Here is a 20911-nt window from a genome sequence, read left to right on the forward strand (position 1 = left end):
TCTAATCAGATCATCAGTGCGGCGGGGGATGTGTCGCTGCTGGCGGCCCATGGGTACTGCCACGGCATACACATGAGGAGGCATTCCTGGCTGCGGCTGACCCCGCTCAAGCCTGAAGCACAGCAGAAGATCGCCAATTTACCATTCTCTGGCACGACGCTGTTCGGTTCGCATGCGGATGGCGAGATGGCCCGCATGAAGGCTGAGGCGGAAACTCTGAAGGCGGTGGGGCTGGAGAGGCCCAAGGAGCAGAGGCGGTCCTTCCGATCCTCGGGCAGGCGCTACGCCAAGCAGAGAGGTCAAGGGCGTCAGTCGGGCCACCAACAACAGCCCCAGCAACAACAGCAGTTCCCGAGGCAGTCCTTTCAGAAGCGCCAGAGGGGCAGAGGACAGCATCAGTACTCGTCGGGGAACAAAGGCCCGGCCGGGTCGAAGCCCTGAAAAGTTACTTCCCCCTCATCCGTTACCCGCTCCGGTGGGGGGGAAGTATTCAACACTACCTGGCAGAGTGGAGGACAATAACGCAGGACAAGTGGGTGCTGAATATTGTTTGCAATGGTTACTGTCTTCGTTTCACCAGCCCGCCTCCACAGATTCCACCAGTGCGCTCCTCCTACATGGTGAGGGAGCTCCAGCGGGAGGCAGACGTTCTGTTAAAAAAGAGGGCGATAGAAGCGGTTCCTTTGCAGCAAAAAGGAAGAGGTCTCTACTCACGGTTCTTTCTCGTAAGAAAAAAGGACAAGAACGAGTTCAGGCCTATTCTATATCTGCGTCAAGCAAACAAGTGGATCCGCAGAGAAAAGTTCCATGTGTTGTCCCTGCATCAGATTTACCCTCAGTTGCATCGAGGAGACTGGCTTTGCGCCATAGATCTGCAGGACGCTTACTTTCATGTGCCGATCGCACCAAAGCATCGCAAGTTCCTGAGGTTTCTGGTAGGCAACAACCATTACCAGTATTCAGTACTCCCGTTTGGCCTGAAGTCTGCACCACGGACGTTCTCCAAGTGCATGGCGGTGGTCGCGGCACACCTGCGGAAGACCAAGGTGTTTGTGTATCCATACCTGGACGATTGGTTGATCAAAGCGTCCACTTACCAGGAAGCCCAGTGCCATTTCAACAGGACAGCTGCCTTGCTGCATCGCTTGGGACTGCACATCAACATGTCGAAGTCAGTGCCGATCCCTGTGCAGTGTCTCCAGTACTTGGGGGCCTCAGTCAATACCTTGACCGCAAGCGTGTGTCCTTCGGAGGAGAGACGCTTATCGATCCGTGGGAAGGCGCGGCATCTCATCTCAGCCCGCTCTCCTACGGTGAGGACGGTGTCTTCCTTACTGGGGTCGATGGCTTCTTGCATCTTTCTCACCCCCAATGCACGTCTGCATATGAGGCCCCTACAGGAATGTCTGGAGGATCAATGGGACCAGAGGCGGGGGCGTTGGGAGGACAAGATCCAGCTGTCTCAACACGCTCGGCAGTCTCTGAAATGGTGGTGTGCCCCAGAGAATGTCTGCAAGGGGACTCCTTTTCACAAGGATATTCCGGTCCAGACCATAGTGACCGATGCGTCTCTCCAGGGCTGGGGAGCGCATTCGGGCCCTCTTCAGATTCAGGGGATATGGTCGCAGATGGAGACGACTTACCATATCAACTTTTTGGAACTCAGAGCGGTACACTTGGCCTTGAAGGCGTTCCATCCCTCCTTCAGGACGAACTCCCTGCTGGTTCAGACGGACAATACTACGACCATGTATTACCTCAACAAGCAGGGGGGCTCACGTTCACGCACCCTGTCTCGGGAGGCACAGGCAATCTGGAACTGGCTGGTGGCCAGGAACCTGACGATCACGGCGACCCATCTGCCGGGGGTGCAGAATGCCCAAGCAGACGCGCTCAGCAGGCTCGTTCAAGAGAACCACGAGTGGGTGCTAAACGACGACGTGCTAAGAGACGTCTTCGCAGAGTGGGGCACTCCGGATATAGATCTGTTCGCTACGGCAGAAAACAGCAAATGCCGCGACTTCGCGTCCAGGTACTACCAACCAGGGACGCTGGGGAATGCCCTATGGATCAGCTGGTCCAACAGCTTTCTCTACGCCTTTCCACCCATTCCCCTGATCCCGGCGGTGTTGATCAAACTGTCGCAATCCAGAGCCAGAATGATCCTGATTGCTCCGGAGTGGCCGAGGCAATGGTGGTTCACCGACCTTCTTCACCGGTCTGTTCTGCCACACAGACGCCTGCCGTGTCGGCCGGACCTTCTCACGAAGTTCGGAGGACAGATGGTTCACCCCAATCTCTCGTCCTTGAGTTTGGCAGCATGGCTCCTGAGCTAGTACAGTATGGACACTTGAACCTACCTCAGGACTGTATGGAGATCTTGAAAGAGGCGAAGAGACCGTCTACGAGGGCTTCTTACGCATATAAGTGGAAGAGATTCTGCTTATGGTGCAAGGCAAAGGACTTTGACCCTACATCCTGTAAAGAAGATGTTATTTTGCCTTATCTGCTGCAGTTAGCTCAATCTGGGCTTAATTTTCAGTCTATTAAGGTTCATCTCGCAGCTCTGACTGCGTATAGGAAGGGCCCTTCTCAAACCTCATTTTTTCAAATCCCTGTGATTAAGTATTTTTTGGAGGGTTTGCGTAAGGTGTTTCCCCCTGTTAGAAGACCTTCTCCACCATGGGAATTGAATGTGGTGTTATCTAGGTTGATGAGGGAGCCTTTTGAGCCTATCCATAAGGCTTCGTTGCAGCATTTGTCTTGGAAGGCTGCCTTCCTTGTGGCCATTACATCGGCCAGGAGAGTAAGTGAGATTCAGGCTCTGTGTTGTCAAGAGCCGTATACTGTATTCCATGCTTCTAAAGTAGTAATGCGTACTCATCCTAAGTTTTTACCTAAAGTGATATCTGATTTCCATGTAAATCAAATGATAACTTTGCCTACATTTTTTCAGCATCCCTCCTCTCCGGCGGAGAGGTCTCTGCATTCACTTGATGTACGTAGGGTGTTGAAATTCTACCTGGATAAGACAAAAGATATCCGCAGGTCGGATCAACTGTTTGTTAATTATGGTTCGGTAAGAACTGGTTTAGCTACCTCAAAGCAGTCCATTTCCAGATGGATTGTTTCCTGTATTCAGCTTTGTTACCAAAAAGCTAATAAAACATTGGGGGGTAAGCCTACCGCACATTCGACTAGAGGCAAGGCTGCTACTACAGCTTTGCTTAGGAATGTTCCCATTGCGGACATTTGTAAGGCTGCCACCTGGAAGTCAGTCCATACGTTTACGAAGCATTACTGCCTGGATTCTGATGCTAGGGCAGATGCGCAGGTTGGACAGGCTTCGCTGAGGAATTTGTTTGCACCGTGATTTGTTGGTGGTTGGGCTTACTCCACCGCTGCTTGTTGGTTGGGATGGGCTTGCCATTCTATTCATAGATTATGACTATACACAGAGATCCCCTACTACAGAAGGAGTAGTTTCTTACCTGTAACTCCAGTTCTGTAGTAGGGGTATCTCTGTTATAGTCATAAGCGACCCTCCCTCCTCCCCGGTGGAGTAACCTGATAGTATCAGGCCTGTTGTTATACACCTTCAAAAAGAACTGAAAGTAACTTGTGTTGGCTGTGCATCCTGGGATACCGGGGGTCTCTGGAGAGTTTTCTTAAAGGCACGGTATCCCTTTAGCAGACACATAATGACAGCCTATAGGGCTTGTCTGTCCAACCCTTCCTCTCTATTGTTTAAAGGGATTTTGGTGAAGGGAGTGTGTGATAATAAAGGAACATGTCAGATGTGAATAAAAATGACATTTCAACTTTATTTTGGCTTTTGTGTTCACTTCTGAGGAAGTGCTGGCCAGTGCAGCCTTGTTGTGATTAGGCTGTATTATTTTGTCTGTCTCTTAAGTGTCTTTGCAGGTTTGCAAATGCGGGACAGCTTAAGAGATATTTTTGATTACTCCGGGGTCCCCGCACATGGGCGGGGATTATTCATAGATTATGACTATAACAGAGATACCCCTACTACAGAACTGGAGTTACAGGTAAGAAACTACTCCTTGCGTTCTATTACAATATTGAATTTTAAGTATTGTCCAATCAAGATCCACACTACAGACTACCGCAATATCATGAAGGTAAGTATACAAAGGTATGTATACTTTTATGTATGTTCTTTACTCCGCATCTATTTATCTTGAAAAAAGAGATCTAATAATACTGCAAAATGAGCATTCTTTTGTAATTGGCTCGGATGTGCTCCCTACTGAAACAATTGTCAGTCATTAGTAGCTCAGCACTATTTTGTCATTCAGAAGTAGCTCTCCTTATAGAAAAGGTTTGAGACGCCTGAATTAGTACATCTGGCCCTCAGTCCTTTGTGCCAACTGATATTTTTAGGGATCTATCCTCTGTAGGAAGCTGGCTCTTTATATAGTATACCAAAAGGAGGTTTACTGTGCAAAGAGTCTAGGTATTCCCTTAAGAGTGGACAGGGGCTTGCTCTACAATCCTAAGGTGTTCTTCTAGGGGGTAGTGGGTCAAGTAGCCTTAGGCTTATCAGAGAGTAGTGTTAGATATCTGCCAATACGCACAATAGTCAATAAATGATTAACATAACTCAATAAAGAGATCCACACCAATTTATAAAAATAACACGTATTGTGAGAACGTGCCTCTTTGGACATGGTTAGCTCCCACTTTTTGCCTGGTTTGGATTGTATGGCACAGTGTCCCTGCCTGCCAGGTCCCCTGTGCTAGTGCTTCTTCCCTAAAGTATACCCACAATTGGTACTTCTGCCCCCCCTGTAAGTCCCTAGTAAATGGTACCCTGAGTACCTGGGAGCTGTAGAGGGTCCCATGGGACCCCCCCCCCCCCCATCACTAGAACCATGACACTGCTCTTGCAGCTCGAATTCCCTTCTGAGGTGAAAAACGACAAAGTCTACATGGCACCCTGCCTGGGTGCCAATTCAGCCAGCACTGCCTGTAGGTAAGTCACCCCTCTAGCAGGTCTTACAGCTCTAAGGCAGGGTGCACTATACCCCAGGTGAAGGCATATCTGCATGAGTAAATATGCCCCTACAATACCAAGTGCCAGGGACCCATGAGGAGTACATGGACTGTAAGCTTGACAACTAGAGTTCTACAGCACCATCATGGCTTCACTGAAACCTGTAATGTTTGGTACCAAACAACTCCTTGTAAGAAACCCACACTGATGCTACTGTGAGATTTTTTTACACTAGGTACTCCGAGGGCATCTCAAAGATGCCCTCTGCAAACCTACTGACCCTGGTGTGGGCACTGACTGGCAGCCTGCCACACACAGACCTGTTTCTGGACCCCGTGGTGGAGAACCTCTGCTCTTTGGGACAGAAACAATGCACATCCTGGGCAGAGGTGCCGCACCTCCTACCCCAGATAGGCCAGTGCTCGAAGGGGGAAGATTCTAAGGCCTGCTGCCTTTATAATGCGACCCTCATCCTCTGCTGCTAGCAGCAGATGGCAGTCCCCAGTTTACACCCTGACTTTCGACGGGAAAACCGGCATGAAAATAAAAAAAAAATGGTGTTCCCACCTCTGCCAACTTACCCCTCTAGGTGTGGAAGGCGATGTGAAGCGCATCTTTCAGTCACCACCATCTTGAAGATGGTGAGACCCCTCCAATCATGGCTAGGTCTATGCTCCCTCCCACAGGGGGGGTGACATAATTGAGGGTGTAGTCACCCCAGGTAAGGTGCCCATTTAGCCTACCTTCTACTCCCCTAAAACGCCCCTAAATTTAGTATTTAGGTGGCTCTTCCAGATCTGAACACTATATCTGCGATGACCTAAGACGGAAGAAGATATGCCTGCAGAGAAGACTGAAGACGACTGCCTTGGCCCCCTGCCCTACAAGCCTGTATCCAGCTTTGACTAACCTGTGATCTGTCTTGCGGCCAGCGACCTCTGAAAGCCCTAGGAGGACTGCTGCCTTTGAAAAAGACTCTAATCTCCCGAGGACAGCAGCCCTGTCCATAAGAATCCCACTACAAGGACCCCGGATCCAGGCGGATCCATGTCTCCTGCCCATTCTGCACCTGACGCCCATGGCCGAGTCTGAGTGGCTCATCTGACCAGTGAAGTCTCCCCAGTGATCCTGACCTCGAGTCCAGCATTGGCAGACCTCCCCTTATCTCCAAGACTGCTCCTGCAGTGTGAATCCAGAGGATCCCCCTGACTGGCTACAGGCTTCAGTTAGAAGGCTCAGTCAAAAGGAACCCTGCTCCCCAAGCACCTGGGCCTTGGTGTGCTGAACTGACAGTGCCCCTACGACCCCCTACACCTCTACTTGACAATCTGGTTGTTGGTCTTCCTCCTGTAACCTCCGGTGAAACACCTGCAGCCTGTTGTTCAACACCAGAATCTCTATTGAATAGCATTGGTCGCCCAATGCAGAAATTGCACCCTGCACCTGGCCATGAAGTTTTATGTTGGGGTTCTGCTGTTTTTTAAGTGGGCACTACTTTTCATCTTCCTTCATGAAAGAGGTCTGCCATAGCAGGCACTACTCTGAAGCTGATGTCCACAACACAATTCATGGGAGTGACCAGATTTCACACCTGGATCTCAGCGATAATGATATGTGCATCAAAGAGTTAATCCCAGAACCCCAGCCCTACTTTATGATTCTCTCACCAGCCCCATCTCCCTTCCTGAAGTGTGTCCTGGCGCCTTCCTTGTGATCTATCACTCAATCAAACAGAAGTCCTTTGAGACATAAAGGGAGTCTCCTCCTTCCCTCAGTGTGTCCCCACCCAGCTCACCTTAATGCAGCAATACACATCTGTCTGTGGGAGATTCTTCTTGTGTCTTTACCAGGCAGTCCAGGACTTCTGAAAATGGAATCCAGGGTCCTCCTTACAATATACCATTGCTGGCAGATTTTCTCAGTGCATATTCTTGGCACCCTTTATTTTCATTATTAATACCTCTATGCATTGTACCCTTGCATGTACACATGCTTTCAGCACACACACTCCATCTGCACGCATTGGTCAGCACTAAACCTTTTCTATCTTTAAAAAAAAAAAAATCTTTTAATTCAGTTTTCAATACAAAATACACAACAAAAAAGTGTGCAGTAGCGCGTTCTCATAAATCATCTCGATATTAGTGTAAAATTTAATAAAAGTTGGGGGAGGGGGCAGGTGGAGACCAACATCAGACAGACACACTCACTCCAGTGTCTTAGAAGGAGTACTGAGCAGAGGGGAGCTGTCCGTAGCCCTTAAGGGCACCCACTGGTGGTGGAGGAAGCAGGGGAGTCTGGGCGGAGGGCGCCTGTCCTCTCGCATGGGCGCAGTCTTGGTCTACACACCCGAATGCCCCAGTCTCGCAGTTTGGCTCTAAGATGTATCGGCGGTAGCTCCATGGTGAGCGCAAGCAGGAGCTGCGACAATGGGCATGTCGCGTGCTACTCTCAATATTGAAGGAATCTGACTCCTCACTACCTGTGCGCACCCTCGCACTTGGCACTATATAGAGGAGCTTCACCCACATCAGTATTTCCTTACCAAGTCCCATCCGGCGGAGAACCTTCCAGAGATATGTCCAGGACAGGGTGTTGAGTGCTTTCTCTATGTCTAAGGCTATTAGTGCAGCTCATACGCCTGTGGTACGAGTTTTGTGCATCATGTGGGATGGCCTTCTCAGATTCATGTGTGCACCCCGTCCAGGCATAAAGCCACACAGATCCTCATGGACCTTATGCGTGACCACCCATCGTAGCCTCAGCGCTGGGACCTTGGCTAATAATTTGACATCGACACTAAGCATCGATAGTGGCCTATAAGGGTCAGCAGGGTCTGTCTGGTTTGGGGAGCATAATTATAAGGGTTCCCTGCATGTGTGCTGGTAATTCGCTGACTTTTCGTACTTCCTGTAAAGTTTCAAGAAGCGTCAAGAGGCGGAGAATGCCTAGAAGTATCTAACTGGGAGACATTTCCCCCCTGGCCATATCCCAAAGGGCCTCACCCAGTTCCTCCAGTGTGATTCTCAGAGTCGGTCCGCTTGGGCATTCATCAGCCTGAGCATGTCAATCTGCGCCAAAAAGCCCTCAGCAGCGGAGGCTTCTGCTTGCGTTGGGGCTGCATACACCCTTGCCAAGTGATCATGCAGGAGCAGGTTAGTTGCTACTTGAGCCCTGGTCAACGCACCATCCGGTCTGTGGAGGGTGAAGATAATCGGCAGGGGACGTTCACATTTGAGCAGTCAGCCCAACATGCAGCCTGATTTATCGCCTTGTTTGTGAAGACGCTGCCTATAGTCCTTCCAGACATGACAGTCCAGTCTTTCCCAGACTGCCGCCAGTCTCCTATGCGCTTCTGCCAGGGCCTCATCTCCCACCTCATGGCACGGCTTTGGTCTCTGTAATCCCACAAGGCACTCTTTCCCCCCCCCCAGTTCATGGTCTAGTTTATTCCTGATCCCATAGTTCTTACCTAGGCTTTCCTTGTGAACAACCACTTTAAGAGCACTCCCGCTCTGTTCTCCGTGTCCGGGCGTTGTGCCAGTTCGTAGCAAAGAATCCTTGCAGGGCTTCCATCATGTTTATATGGTATTCAGGGCCCCCATACATTAGGTCGCAGCCTCCATAAGGGGATGCAAGGTCTATGTTCCCGCACTCCAAAAGTAGGGGGAGCGTGGTCAGAGAGAAACCACACCTGATAATCTACCTTTGTGGCATTCAGGAAACCCTTGTTTGTAACAAGAAAACGGTCCAGACAACTATGGGCCCCATGAGTGGGAGAGTAAGCGTGGAATTACGTACTCGTAGGGTGTAGCTCCTTCCATATGTCCACCAGTTGCAGTCTAATCCTACTTTTCCGCAATCCTTTCACCATACGAGGCTTTGTGCCCATCCTGGGCGTATTCCAATCTAGTCGCCCATCTAAAATGCAGTTAGTCAACTGGCCATGTAATAGCCATACCAACGTAGGGAAGTAACTCAGTTTCCAGTGCTCCAAAGAACCATTCCTCATCAGCATTAGGTGCATATATGTTAAGCAGGCAAGGTTCCCTACCGTCCAGCACCCCATGTAGAAGCACACATTGGTCAGCCACATGCCCTCGTAACTGTAATCGTACCCCTGGGGCCACCCATATAGACACCCCTCTAGCATAAGAGGAATAAATGGATGAATATAATTGACCTCTTTACTTTTTGTGTAGCTTCTGGGATTCAGCATCCAGGAAGTGCATATCCTAAACGGAGCTCAATATGCACTGCCGTCCTCCTGAGATAGGTGTGGGTCATATATCGTTGTACAAATTAGTTTAACCGATGCACTTTCCATTTGAGTATATGTATTTAGTCAATCATGGTAAAAAGTCAAACAAGATCCCTACATGCTATGTTGCCACCACCCTTCCACTACTATGAGGGTAGACCTTTGGGGGCCCCTCTCAGCCCAACATCTTGTTAAGGTGCGCAAGTATGATCTGTGTTCGCCTATGGCAAAAAAAAGCATTAGGGATCAAAACAACAGTATAGTTGGTCACTTGCGGTATGTCTTTACCATGCAGAGTCCTTTTCCGTCTCAACTGTCAAACTCTCTATTATGGGTTCTGATGTTAAAGGTAGTGCTGGTACAGTGCTCCATTAATCTTCTAAGATGATTTGTCTCTTGCAATGTTTCAGTGCTTGGCGGTCCTCAACTAGTACCTAAGGTGTGAGAGGGAATGAATGCTTGCGATTAAAGGTGGTGCAGTGTTTCTGCAGGCATCTGTGCAGACATTTTGTGACCCATTAACTAATAATGGATCTAGTAATTGGATGACATTATGGAAGGACGACTACCTTGGCCTGGTCTAAATCGGAAACGAGTAACCGTACTTGCAGGTGCAAGTTTGGGTGGGAGTCTGTGGGCAAGTGTCCTGATACACTTTCATGTACGTCCTAGCTACTGCTCAGCAAAAAAAGGCCAAGAGCAGAGTATCAAAAATGTGAAGAAACTAAAAAGGTTTAGGTTGAGTCTACCAGACAGTGCAATTTTGTCTGGTTGCAAAATAACTTTTGTCGGCTTACCAACCTCTTACAGTGGACTTACATTCAATGGCTTGCCTTTCTCATAGTGTGGTTGTCACTCACTTGGAACATACCCTGTTTACTTCCACTCTCACGGAACACATTTTTACATTTTGCTTAAGCACTTCACGAGAATGCATGTGTGTTCTAGCTGTAGCCCTCTTGTGCTTCTCTAGTTCCATGTTGCTTGGTAATCCGTGTGCTTTTCACTCCTGCTTGGTCTTGTGTGCTTGTGTGATGTTCACTCTGCCTTCTGCTCTCCTCCCCAAACTCCACTGCCTGCCGTGTGCTTTCCCATTTACCTCCGCACTCCTCAATTACAACCCCTCCACCTCACACCAGCTTTTTTTTTTAGTTTAATTGGAGCTTTTGCGCTAAAACAATCTTTATTTTTCTATTTGCCGTCTGCCAAACTGAATCCGTAAATAAAAATATAAAATTGAAGCAAATTGCACCTATGTCATACTGCTGACGGGCACATGCATTCTGATACACAAGTACAACAGTGGAATAATTCCACAGCCATATTACATTTTTTTATTTTGACAATTGTGGACAGCTCTAAATGCTTTGCCGCCCCAACAAAGGCAATTGGCAAAGCTACTACGTCTCAAAGACCTGAACGTTTGGCTCTACAAATGCTTGTTCTCTCTATCTCTCCCCCCTCCCCCCCCCCCCCCCCCCCCCCATTTACCCTTCTGGGCAACTTTGTAAGATGGATGCTTCAATCTACAATCCTGGATGTTTTGTAATGACTATGGGCAAGTAGTCAATGTTCAGAAAGCATTTTGAATCTTCGAGTCCTATACTGTTTAAGGGAAAGAATTAGAAGAGGATAGGATACTCTGTCCCTCCATCAAACATAGAGCATTTGAATTCTGGCAGATTTACAGCTACAATGCAAAGACATTATTGTATTCTACTAAAATTGTATGCATGAAGTAAACGCTCCCCCATAGCTTAAGCTGCTCAAAGGAGGTAGCAGATTTTATACATATTTATAAGGCAACTTGCATTTCTTTGTAAACATATTGGGAGCATTTGTTTGAAAGAAATTTGGATTGCTTCGTTCCCAACAGTAACGCACTACTCCTGTCACCTTTTGTAATTTTCTAGGGTGTTAGTAATATGACATTTTGCTTTGTGGAGTTTGGAGTTTCAGCCCGCTCTGTTTTGCAGGTGGAGCCACTATGCTTAAGATGTGTAGAAATCTCCACCTCCTTCTCCTTTATTTTCCTGCCAATTGCTCAATCCTAGTTCAGCATTCATCAGCCTGCCTTTAATTATCTTTATTTGGCTTCGATTGATGTCCTTTTTTTTCGTATACTAAAACATGTGGCTTGAAGTGCCTTCAATGCCACTGTAGGCATGAACTGGACTCTTTGCTAGAGAGATCCTCCATGCCCTTGTCCATCTCCGTAAATAATTACACCCTCAGAACCAGAGCCCATTGAGGCAAAGAAGTCCTCCTTCCTCCCTTTGTTTCTGGCTTATTCTGTGTCATGTTGAACTCTATTCCTCCTCACTCATTTCTTTTGTTCAGAGAACTTGGCAGGACCAGTGCAAAGCCTTAGTTTCCCGGCACTAATCAAGAGGGCAAAGCCCTACCTCCCCGGAGCAACAATTGCACCTTTGAGAAGGGTGCTGCTCTCACACCGGGTAGAAGATAGTTAGGGATTTCTTCAAGCTCAGTGTTTGAACAGCCTCCGGCAACAACGGGATCACACTACCAGTTCCCGTACGCTGCAGCGGCCTTAACAAGGTATGTCAATCAGAATGTCTGATCACTGCAGGACTGGTCCACCCCCTGCAACACAGCCTTGGTCTTCATTTGGCTCTCAAGGGGAAGATTAGTTTACTCGATCTGCAGTAATGGAGTCGCTCTTTGCAGACTTGTTCTTTCCGCTGCACTACAAATCACTACCTGTTCCAGTTTTTGGGAAACTGAGCTTTAAATAGCACACGTTGCTCCATGATTTGATGGCCTCAATCCAAACTAACTTACTTTTTCCCTCGGGACTGAAAGACAGGAGTCTAGTAATTCCAGGAAACTTTTAAATTATGGGTATTTGACAATGCAATTCCCCAACCGGAAAGATTTTTTTCCCCTTCTTCAAACTTTGCTGACTTAACACTTCTTTACATGACATTCCACCTGCAGGCCAAATTGGCAAAATAACCATATTTATAGTTTCATCTTTAGTTCCCGTGTTCTGCTTCATCACCACTCTATGGTCTTTCTAGCTAATTTGTTAGTCAACATTTCAAAATAATGCCCCCTTCATCTTTACACTTGACTTAACCTTTTTATGTTCTTTTGACTTGAATTAGCTTTTGGGTATACTGTGGTAGATGATAGACATATACTCACTGGAAATACTGAAAACGGGGCTGGTGATTTAGCAGCATTCAACCCCATTCCCTTCGAATTGTTTCCTTCATTTTCTTTCTTCTTTGTTTTTGCCTTCCCCTTCTTCCATTCTTTTTTTCCTCACTCAATTTTGCCCCTCTGCCTCTTCTTTTCCACTTGTCTTTCTCCCACTACTCATCTACTATTCAGTTCTTTTCATTTCACCCTTACTTTGAATTACAATTTAAAGTGTTGAAATGGTATTTAAAATCCAATGCAAGAAAGATGTAAAGTCATAACCTATTAAAGACCACTCCTTTTCATCTAAGAGGACCTCTGCATTTCAACTGGTTATGTGAGCATTCTTTTCTCTTTCAGGAAGCGTCCCATTATTATCTCATGAACAGGAAGGCTGCGCGTGAAGCTCAGACTCCAGACAAGATCAAGCGACACCGCTCTTTGTTAGGAAATAGCAAACAGTCGATAGAAGACAAGAAGAGAATGATCATCCGGAACTTGCGGAAACTGGAGAGCCTGGGTATGGTGACTTCTGCAAACCAATATCAGGACATCATCAATGAGATTGCCAAGGTATGTCTATCAAATTCATTATTTTCCATGAAGAGCTTTAACATTAGACCACACTCACTGCCTAAGCAGTAAATTACTCTGAGCGGTGGAGTTTTGGGTAATAAATCTTCCAACCCTCCTCAGAGCGAAGCAAAGCAAACAGACACCAGCAGCCACAAAACAGAGGAAATGTATTTGCACCTTTCTTCTTTTATTGGCATGCCAAGGCGGAAGGCAGACGCTCACCCCAGTGTCACGTCTTGGAACAAGCTTCTTCTTCCCCCCACAGATCTGTCAGGGGAGCTTATATAGGGCAGAAAGTTCTGTCATCAGTAAAATTCTCTGGACAAGGCCATTTACGGGTATATATACAAATATAATTGCCATGGAGGCCCAAGACATAGAGCAAAATATACCTATTGCCGTAGAAGGACACAAGGGAACAAAAAATAAGTTTAAGCTAAACTTGCAAGGCCTTTTGACAGCTGTTACCCAAGAACGTGTCAGAGAGGGCAATAAAGGCCCTTGGGTCAGGCTGGAATAGATTTGTAAAGGACAGGGGATTCTAGGAGCACAGAGCAAGCAGTTTGGTCAGTGACAGACATAGCTAGCTCAGTGGGTGTGAGATAGTATGGGGGAGAATTGGGTTTGATTGCCTTATCTGGCTGATGCAAACATATAGATATATATTTTTCCTCACAATATCCCTCCTTTTTGATAGAAACATCATATACCATTGTAATAAAAAGATGAATATATATAGATACAAATATATATAGATACATATATATATATATATATATATATATATATATATATATATTATACATAGGTTTGTCTTTCTTTGTAATTATCATGTGGCCTCTCTCCTTTCTGCTGCAATTGAAGATAGCTGTTATCGTGACCATAAAGCATGTCATTGCCTTGTAAAAATAACTTGGATTTGACATTAGGGCCACTTAAAGTGGAGGGTGAGGGCAAACTCTGGTTAGAATTCTTTTTTTTTTTCAGGATATGGTGCGGTTGGCATTGGAGGAGTGTGCATTTTGTTGTTGTAGATGGGGCGCAAGACTCCCATCTCTAAACTCTACCATTCATCTGTCAAAATTCCCTCCTTGGCCTGAATCCCTTTCCCTTCAAGTATTCTCTCATTACAGACACCTACACCTGAGCCGCCATCAAGCAAGCCTCAATGGACATGCTTAGTTTCTGCTGATCTGAATGTGGTGCCTCCGCTGTGCCCTTTGCAGGGGTGTGGCATGACCCAGGAACACTTTTAGTTCTTCAATCCCTCCTTCCATGCAAGGGGTAGAGATTCCTCTAGTCTAAACTAAGAAGTGAGCTGCTTTTGGGCACAACACTTCTCCCAATGCCTAACCAACCAGCAGAAGCAGCACAAGTCAGCCTGAGCCCTGTGCCCCCTATTTACAAGGGCAGCGTAAATAGGAGGCAGCGCCAAAATTAAGACCAGGGGAAACCAGGTTTTATTGGTGAAACAAGGAGAAATGCTTTATTTTTCCTCGTTTTTGCTTTTTCCATGTGTGCTGCCTTGTGCAGCACACATGGAAAAAGCAAAACGCCTTGGATTGTTTATGTTCAGGAAGGTGACCCTCCCTGCACATAAACAATCTTTTACAAAAATGCCATTTTGTAACTTCCATGTGTGCTGCATTAAGCAGCACACAGAAGTGACAAAACAGCATTTCAAGATTGTTTATGTGCAGGAAGGGGGACCTTCCTGTACATAAACAATCTTCCCCTGCACGCAGACACCCTTTTATTATGATGCAAGGGTGCCTGCGTTGGCGCTACACTGCTAAGTGTAGCACCAGCGCAGGGGGAAATGCAGAGCTGCACCATATTCTTGTAAATATGGTGCAGACCTGCGTTTCTGAAGTGGCGGAGCGTGTCGTTAAACCATGGAGGCCAACGACACGCTCCGCCACTTCTTTTGTAAATATCTCCCTTAGTATTTTATATTGAAAGAATTTGCAAAAAAATGTAATGGGAAGGTTGGTGCTGCATCTCTGTGACTAACTTTTAAATGGTTGGTTTTATTTCGCAGTACGAGCCTCCTACTACTGCCAGGGCCAGACTGGAAACCCAAAGCAGCCCTGGCAAATGTTTTCAAACCAGTCCCCATACGGTGCACACCAAGTGCAGTGAATGAGCCTCACCACTACAAAGGGGGCTTTGGGGGCTCTCCCCACCCCCCCAAGAAATTTAAGAAACAATGGTGCATGCTACAACACATTTATCATTGTATATTGAATTGTATTCGCTTTTAACGAACAGTAAAGGAAGACCTTACTGTGCACCAGGATACAACAATCTTTGTTGGGGTTCCTCAATGATTCCCTTATTATCACCCTCCAACAGTGCCTCTCATCTCTCCATAGCCCCTCTCACATGTGTTTTATTTGTTTTATAGCATCTCTCATACCATTGTCGGATATCAGAGCACTTTACCATCACACACATATAGAGACAATTCATCATACCTGTAAATCAGTGTATAGAAAATGTTATATAAGGTAAAGAGGACTACAAGGTGTAGGATTCACATGTCATCCATACTGGTAGGCATTTTTAAAGAGTGCTTGGTATGGAGAAGCACAAAAAACTCAGAACATAACACAATGGTTAGCATTGACTTTAACAAAAATGTATTTCCACCCTAATAAACCTTCTTAGCAGCATTGGGATAATGAAAGGCTGGGGAAAAACATAAGTTACTAACTTGTACCATGCAGTTTGCAAGCAGCTCTTTGATGACAGTTTATACGTCACTGTGCTAGATTATGGTTGTCACTTATGATCTGCACAGTAACAAAAGAATCTTTGTGACAAAAGCAGTAACCCACTCGCCTATGCACATTAAATACTGTTATTTAAAATGCATGGTACACGTTCTTTGCAGTAGGCACATAAACCCTCTGTGTTACATTAGATAACTCAAAGCTGCCACTGGACAAAACGCAAGTCTCTAGCAGGTACATTTATCACTGGTGTTATCTGGACACTTTTATTGTTGCTCAAACTGCTAATTTTACAAGGAACTTTGCAGTGCTTTTAAAACTGCTGCCTGCGGACCCCCTGAGAATGTGTCGCGGACCCCTGGGGGTCCGTGGACCACAGTTTGGGAAACACTGGGCTTTGCCAATGCTTGTTCCATTTGATGGTAATGACCGGTGGTAGATTGGGATTCGGAAGCCTCTTTGAATAAATGGGTGTTTGGAGCTCTTCAGGAAGTGTGCATGCAGGGTGCGTCCCCTTAGTTTAGGTTATGGTTGGTCCCGAGCATGCACTGTAGAAATCCTGAAGGTTTTACACCTTTGTTTGTGCAGTTGAAGTTCAATTTGACTAGTTTGTAGTTGCCCTACTTGAATACACACCCAATTATGGAATAGGATCCTACTTTTCATAATCTGGGTCGGATCTCATACGTGCCATGGAGAACCAGCACAGAACCTTAATTTAATGGTCCACGTCTCTGCGAGTCTGTGATGTTCTATCAATGTTAGTCCAGTGTTGTCCAATTTCCTCAAATTAAGACACAGTAAGGCTGTTTGAATATGGATTCTCTAACTTCTGTATTTCCTTCTTTGCTCATCCTAAAGAAGATGAGAGCTCTTCCAAGTTCAATTAAAAAGATATCTTTAAGAACAATATATAGAGTGGGTGTCTTCTGGGAAACCAATAGCAGTGCCTGGTCCACTTTGTTGAGCAACAGGGACTACACCCTCCAGGGGTTTGGCTCCGCATTTTGAAAAGTGTCCATTCTCCTAGTCTAAGCAACCAATATGTGTTGCAACACTGCAAATGTCAACAGTTGCTAGCTGGCCTGCCCATTCCCTTTCTTCTCCTCATTTTGTCCATCATGGATTGAATTTAAATGGTGAAAACGTGCCCTAAAGATGGCTTCTGGATGGTAACTTTAAACGGGGGTGTCTGACCATAAAATCTGTTGGCTTTGGAAGATGCTTACTAAACAATTTCACAGAGTCAATACATTTACATTCACAGGCCTGGTACATATGGTCTAGTAATGTTGTTTTTAGGTCTCGCCGACACAGCACGCATGCGCTGCATAGGAAAAAGACCTTTAGTAATCGATTCAGCTTTGCAGGCAAAAATGTGCATGCGTTGCGTTGCTTTGAATGGCAACGCATGCACGTTTAGCGATTTCCCTTGCGGGAGCGAGCTTTCAAACCATCTGTTAATTACAAACAGATGGTTCCTGCTGGCTCCCGCAAGGGAAACCGGCGCAGGCCCGCTCCTCTCTCCCTTCCACCTGCTGCCTCTCGTCAAACTTGTTTTTGAGCATGAAGCGCGCACGCATGTTCTTTTTACCGTCCCCTTATCTTTGCTCCCTGCCTGTGTCCCTCTGTCTTCCTCCTTCCCACTCTCTGGGGTTTTCGTAGCCGTTCACTTTCCATTCTGTCCTCCTCCTGTTTTCGATCTCACTGCCTATCTCCGTCTCTCACCCTCGTTCCCTTGTTTCCACTCTCGGTACAACTTTCCCCTTTCTATGTTAATTCCCAGTACTCGCTTCCTTTCAGCCGGTGGAGGCATCTCCCTCTCCCTGCCTCTGCAGCACACGCGGTGCTGCCTCGCCGCTGGCTGCAGTCCGCGCTCTTACCGCTGCCGAGACCCGCCTGCTCCGCTGTCCGGTTCGCAGCCCCGCCATTGAAGAGGGGGAGGCTGACTAGGAAGAAGGATCCGTGAGCTCCCCCGGGGCGCGGGTAGTTAACGACCTGGTGCACCCAACGCCCGCTCCCCTCTCTGTACCCCCTCTCTATACCCCTTGCCATCAGCACCCCTCCCTACCCGCAGCACCTCTTAACCCCATCTTCCCCGTTACCCACGCTTAGATAGCGGACTCTCCTCCCCTGGGACGAACATTGATGACGTTTCCCGACCCCACCATCGGTCTCTGAAAAGGGGAGGATATTGGTTTAATAATCACTGCTCATTTCATCCTCCTTGAACGTTTCTTTCCCCTCCATTCATACAAAGGCATCAGGGCCAGTGTCTTCATCGTAAAAATCAAAGCTGATTTACAAACCCTTGCGCTGCCGTACGCCACTTTTTCTGTCCTTGTAAGCGAGCCCCGAAGTTCTTAAACCAAGGCGCGTTTATTGAACACGCTGCAGTGAAATAAGTAACGCGCCTCTTTGATAGCTATTGAACCAGAATTGCCGACCCTTGCTTGTAAAAGAAAATGCGCCCACTGACCCCACGTTATCCTCTCCCCTCGGTTTCTGCACAGCTCAATTCGTGAAGCTTTAAATCACTGTTTAAGGCCATCCAATTATCTAAAACCTTTGGATACCTTTAATTGCCCGTGGCCATTAACGTGATGAAGTGATAATAACTGCATGCCACATTGCAAATTCAAGGAGGCTCTGGCAGGTAGAGCTGGGCTGGTAACAACCGCACAGGGCCAGTGATTTATTAGCCACTGCGCCTGTAAGTGATCCCCCTGGAAACCCAAGAGCTCACACGACAGGGCAGGCCTGTAGTTGTTACTCTCTGCCTCCATAATGCATATTTTTGGGTCTGTCCTGACAGCGTAGCTATGTGCAAACCTATTGTTCCCAGTGCTTTAAAATATGTATACAGGGTGCTTGGCGTCACCCAGAGGAGTATTTTTCTCTCACCTAATGCGATTGGCTGTTTGGTGTATCAAAATTCCACCTCCTATCCGCGTGCATTGACGTTCATGAGCGATTGTCTGGCTTAACGGCCAGAGCGTCCGATCTTGGAGCTGGGGAACGAGGTTCGAGTCTGGGGGGCGGCTGGAACACCCTGTGATTATGCGCAAATCAATTAATCTCCCTCTGCCTAAAAAAATAATTGTGTCCGTCTGTAACGCAGCTACTGCTCGTGTAAAGCGCCCCATACCTTCGGGTTTAGTGTACGCTATATAAAACTGCAACAAAAAGATTTTTTATCTCAAAATAACACAGATTGAATTACTTCTCTCATAGATAAACTGTACACAGACAGCAATTATCGATGGTTATGCTTTTTCTCAGAAGAACGCTTTCTATCAATGTTTAGTCATGACTCAAAATGGAAGTCAGACGTATTGGTTTTGCCAATGCTGGTTTGTCCTTTTGCATGTTTCTCTTTACCTAAAAAAAAAAAAAAAATGAATAGAATCGCGTTTTGTTTTGTTGATAGCTCCTCTCCTCCACCTCGCCTCCAATAAAAACAAGCATTAGCATAACCAATAGATCCCGCCTTTGGGACCTTATAAGTGTTTTAGTTATCCAGCACAATATCTTTGGTGCAATAACGTCAACTGTTGCATGGTTAAACACTTATAAGGTCCCAAAGGCGAGACCTATTGACTATGCCAATTTTTGTTTGGCTATGCTATGCTGTTGGAACATTTTAACCTCATACACATACCTGCTCACACACCTAAACTTTGTGAATCTGATCCCCCCCCAGGCCTTCAGAACACTGCGCAAAAGATCAAATAAACTAATTATAATAAAATCACAACAAATTACAAATTGAATACAATTCAGAACAAGTACAAAGGAAGCACCAGACCATATACCAATAGCAAAGCTCTCTAGACCAACGAAGCCCTCATAATTTCTGAAATAACAAATGTATTTAAGAGGAGGAGCCTAGCCTGCAGCCGAGATGGCCGCCTAGCTCTTCGGCTCCGCCGACCCTTTCGCCCTTCGTCGATATCCTGGCAAGAATCCTGCGCCTCCGAGCCCTACGCGTACCTGCGCCACGTTCCTGACCACGATACTTTGACTCCGGTCGAAAACGGAGCTGCCCCGGCGGAGTTGGGCCCCGGTTTCCCTTCCGGCCTTCCAAGCGGTCGCAGCCGGGCCATTGTTTAGTGGGGACGGCCGGCGGCGACAACGATAGCAGCGGCCGCTGTGGAGGGGGAGGAGCCGGTGCACCGGACCTGGAGCGCGGCGCTGGGATTCTCACAGCAGCCTTTTCCATGCTCGGCTGCCCAGCGCGCCCCGCTCGCAACATTGTATCCAGCTCCCGCATACTGTATCCCGGCCCAGCTGGGAGAGGGCCGGGATCGCGTCTTTGTTGCAGCCTACAGCAGCGGACGCCATCTTTCGCATCGGGAGCCCTGGTCTCGCCGGTGGGTTTCCCTGCACCACAGATTCCCCTGTCCTTGAAGCCTTTCCACGACCGGCTGCCTCCACGTTTCCTGCACCACCGGGGCCCCGCAGGGAGCTTATCACCTTCCAGATACCGATGGCTGGTGAGGGGGGCTTGCTTCCCGGGGCGCTCGATGTTTGCTTGCCTAAGATGGCGGACGCAACAGCACCCTCCATCCTTGATCCACCGCTGGGGCTTTGCGACATCCTGGCAGCACTGGAGGACCTGTGGTTGGCCTTCCGCGACGCTGCCACTGGTTTGGAGGACCGGTTTGATCGGACTTTTTCAGCTGGCCATGATGATTCTCCAGTGCGGCATGTTAAGCCACATCTTCAGTCGACTGTAGGTGGATCACCCGAGTTGAGGTGTGTGGCAGTGACGGGGGGCCGTGTCCCAGTGCCCGCTGCGGTACTCCTCGGCTCGGCCCTGGAGGAGTCTGACAATCCTGCTCCCTTGGTATGGCCGGAGCTTGTGCCTCAGCCGCCGTTTTGCCCATCTCCTTTGTCCTTTGGTGCCACGTTTCTGAGCGTCCTCCTGGACTTGCTTCCTGTACATCGGCCGGCCGCTACTCTGGGATTTATGCATCGTCCTGCTCCCTGTTGTACTAGCCACCGCATAGCAGTGGCGCATTCTGTGGTCCTTTACTATCGAGCTTCGCTCCAGTTTGACTTGTCTCTTACCCCTCGATTGCTGCAACGGACTCCATGGTGGCCCATCCCGTCCAGGTTGGCTGTACTGCAATTGGATTCTGTTGGACTGCAGAT

At 47.5% G+C, this 20911-nt stretch overlaps 1 protein-coding gene across 1 annotated transcript in view; it reads left to right on the forward strand.

Moving 5' to 3' along the window:
• The window catches only part of IQGAP3 (IQ motif containing GTPase activating protein 3), a 187733-nt gene that overhangs the window by 143584 nt on the left and 23238 nt on the right, over window positions 1-20911 (forward strand). The window contains exon 34 of the mRNA XM_085639704.1: window positions 12804-13016. Within this exon, the coding sequence (XP_085495830.1) occupies window positions 12804-13016 (213 nt within the window). The remainder of the gene's footprint in view (window positions 1-12803; window positions 13017-20911) is intronic.

The sequence above is a fragment of the Triturus cristatus genome, chromosome 12, assembly GCF_964204655.1.
Source record: "Triturus cristatus chromosome 12, aTriCri1.1, whole genome shotgun sequence".
Classification (NCBI taxonomy): domain Eukaryota; kingdom Metazoa; phylum Chordata; class Amphibia; order Caudata; family Salamandridae; genus Triturus; species Triturus cristatus.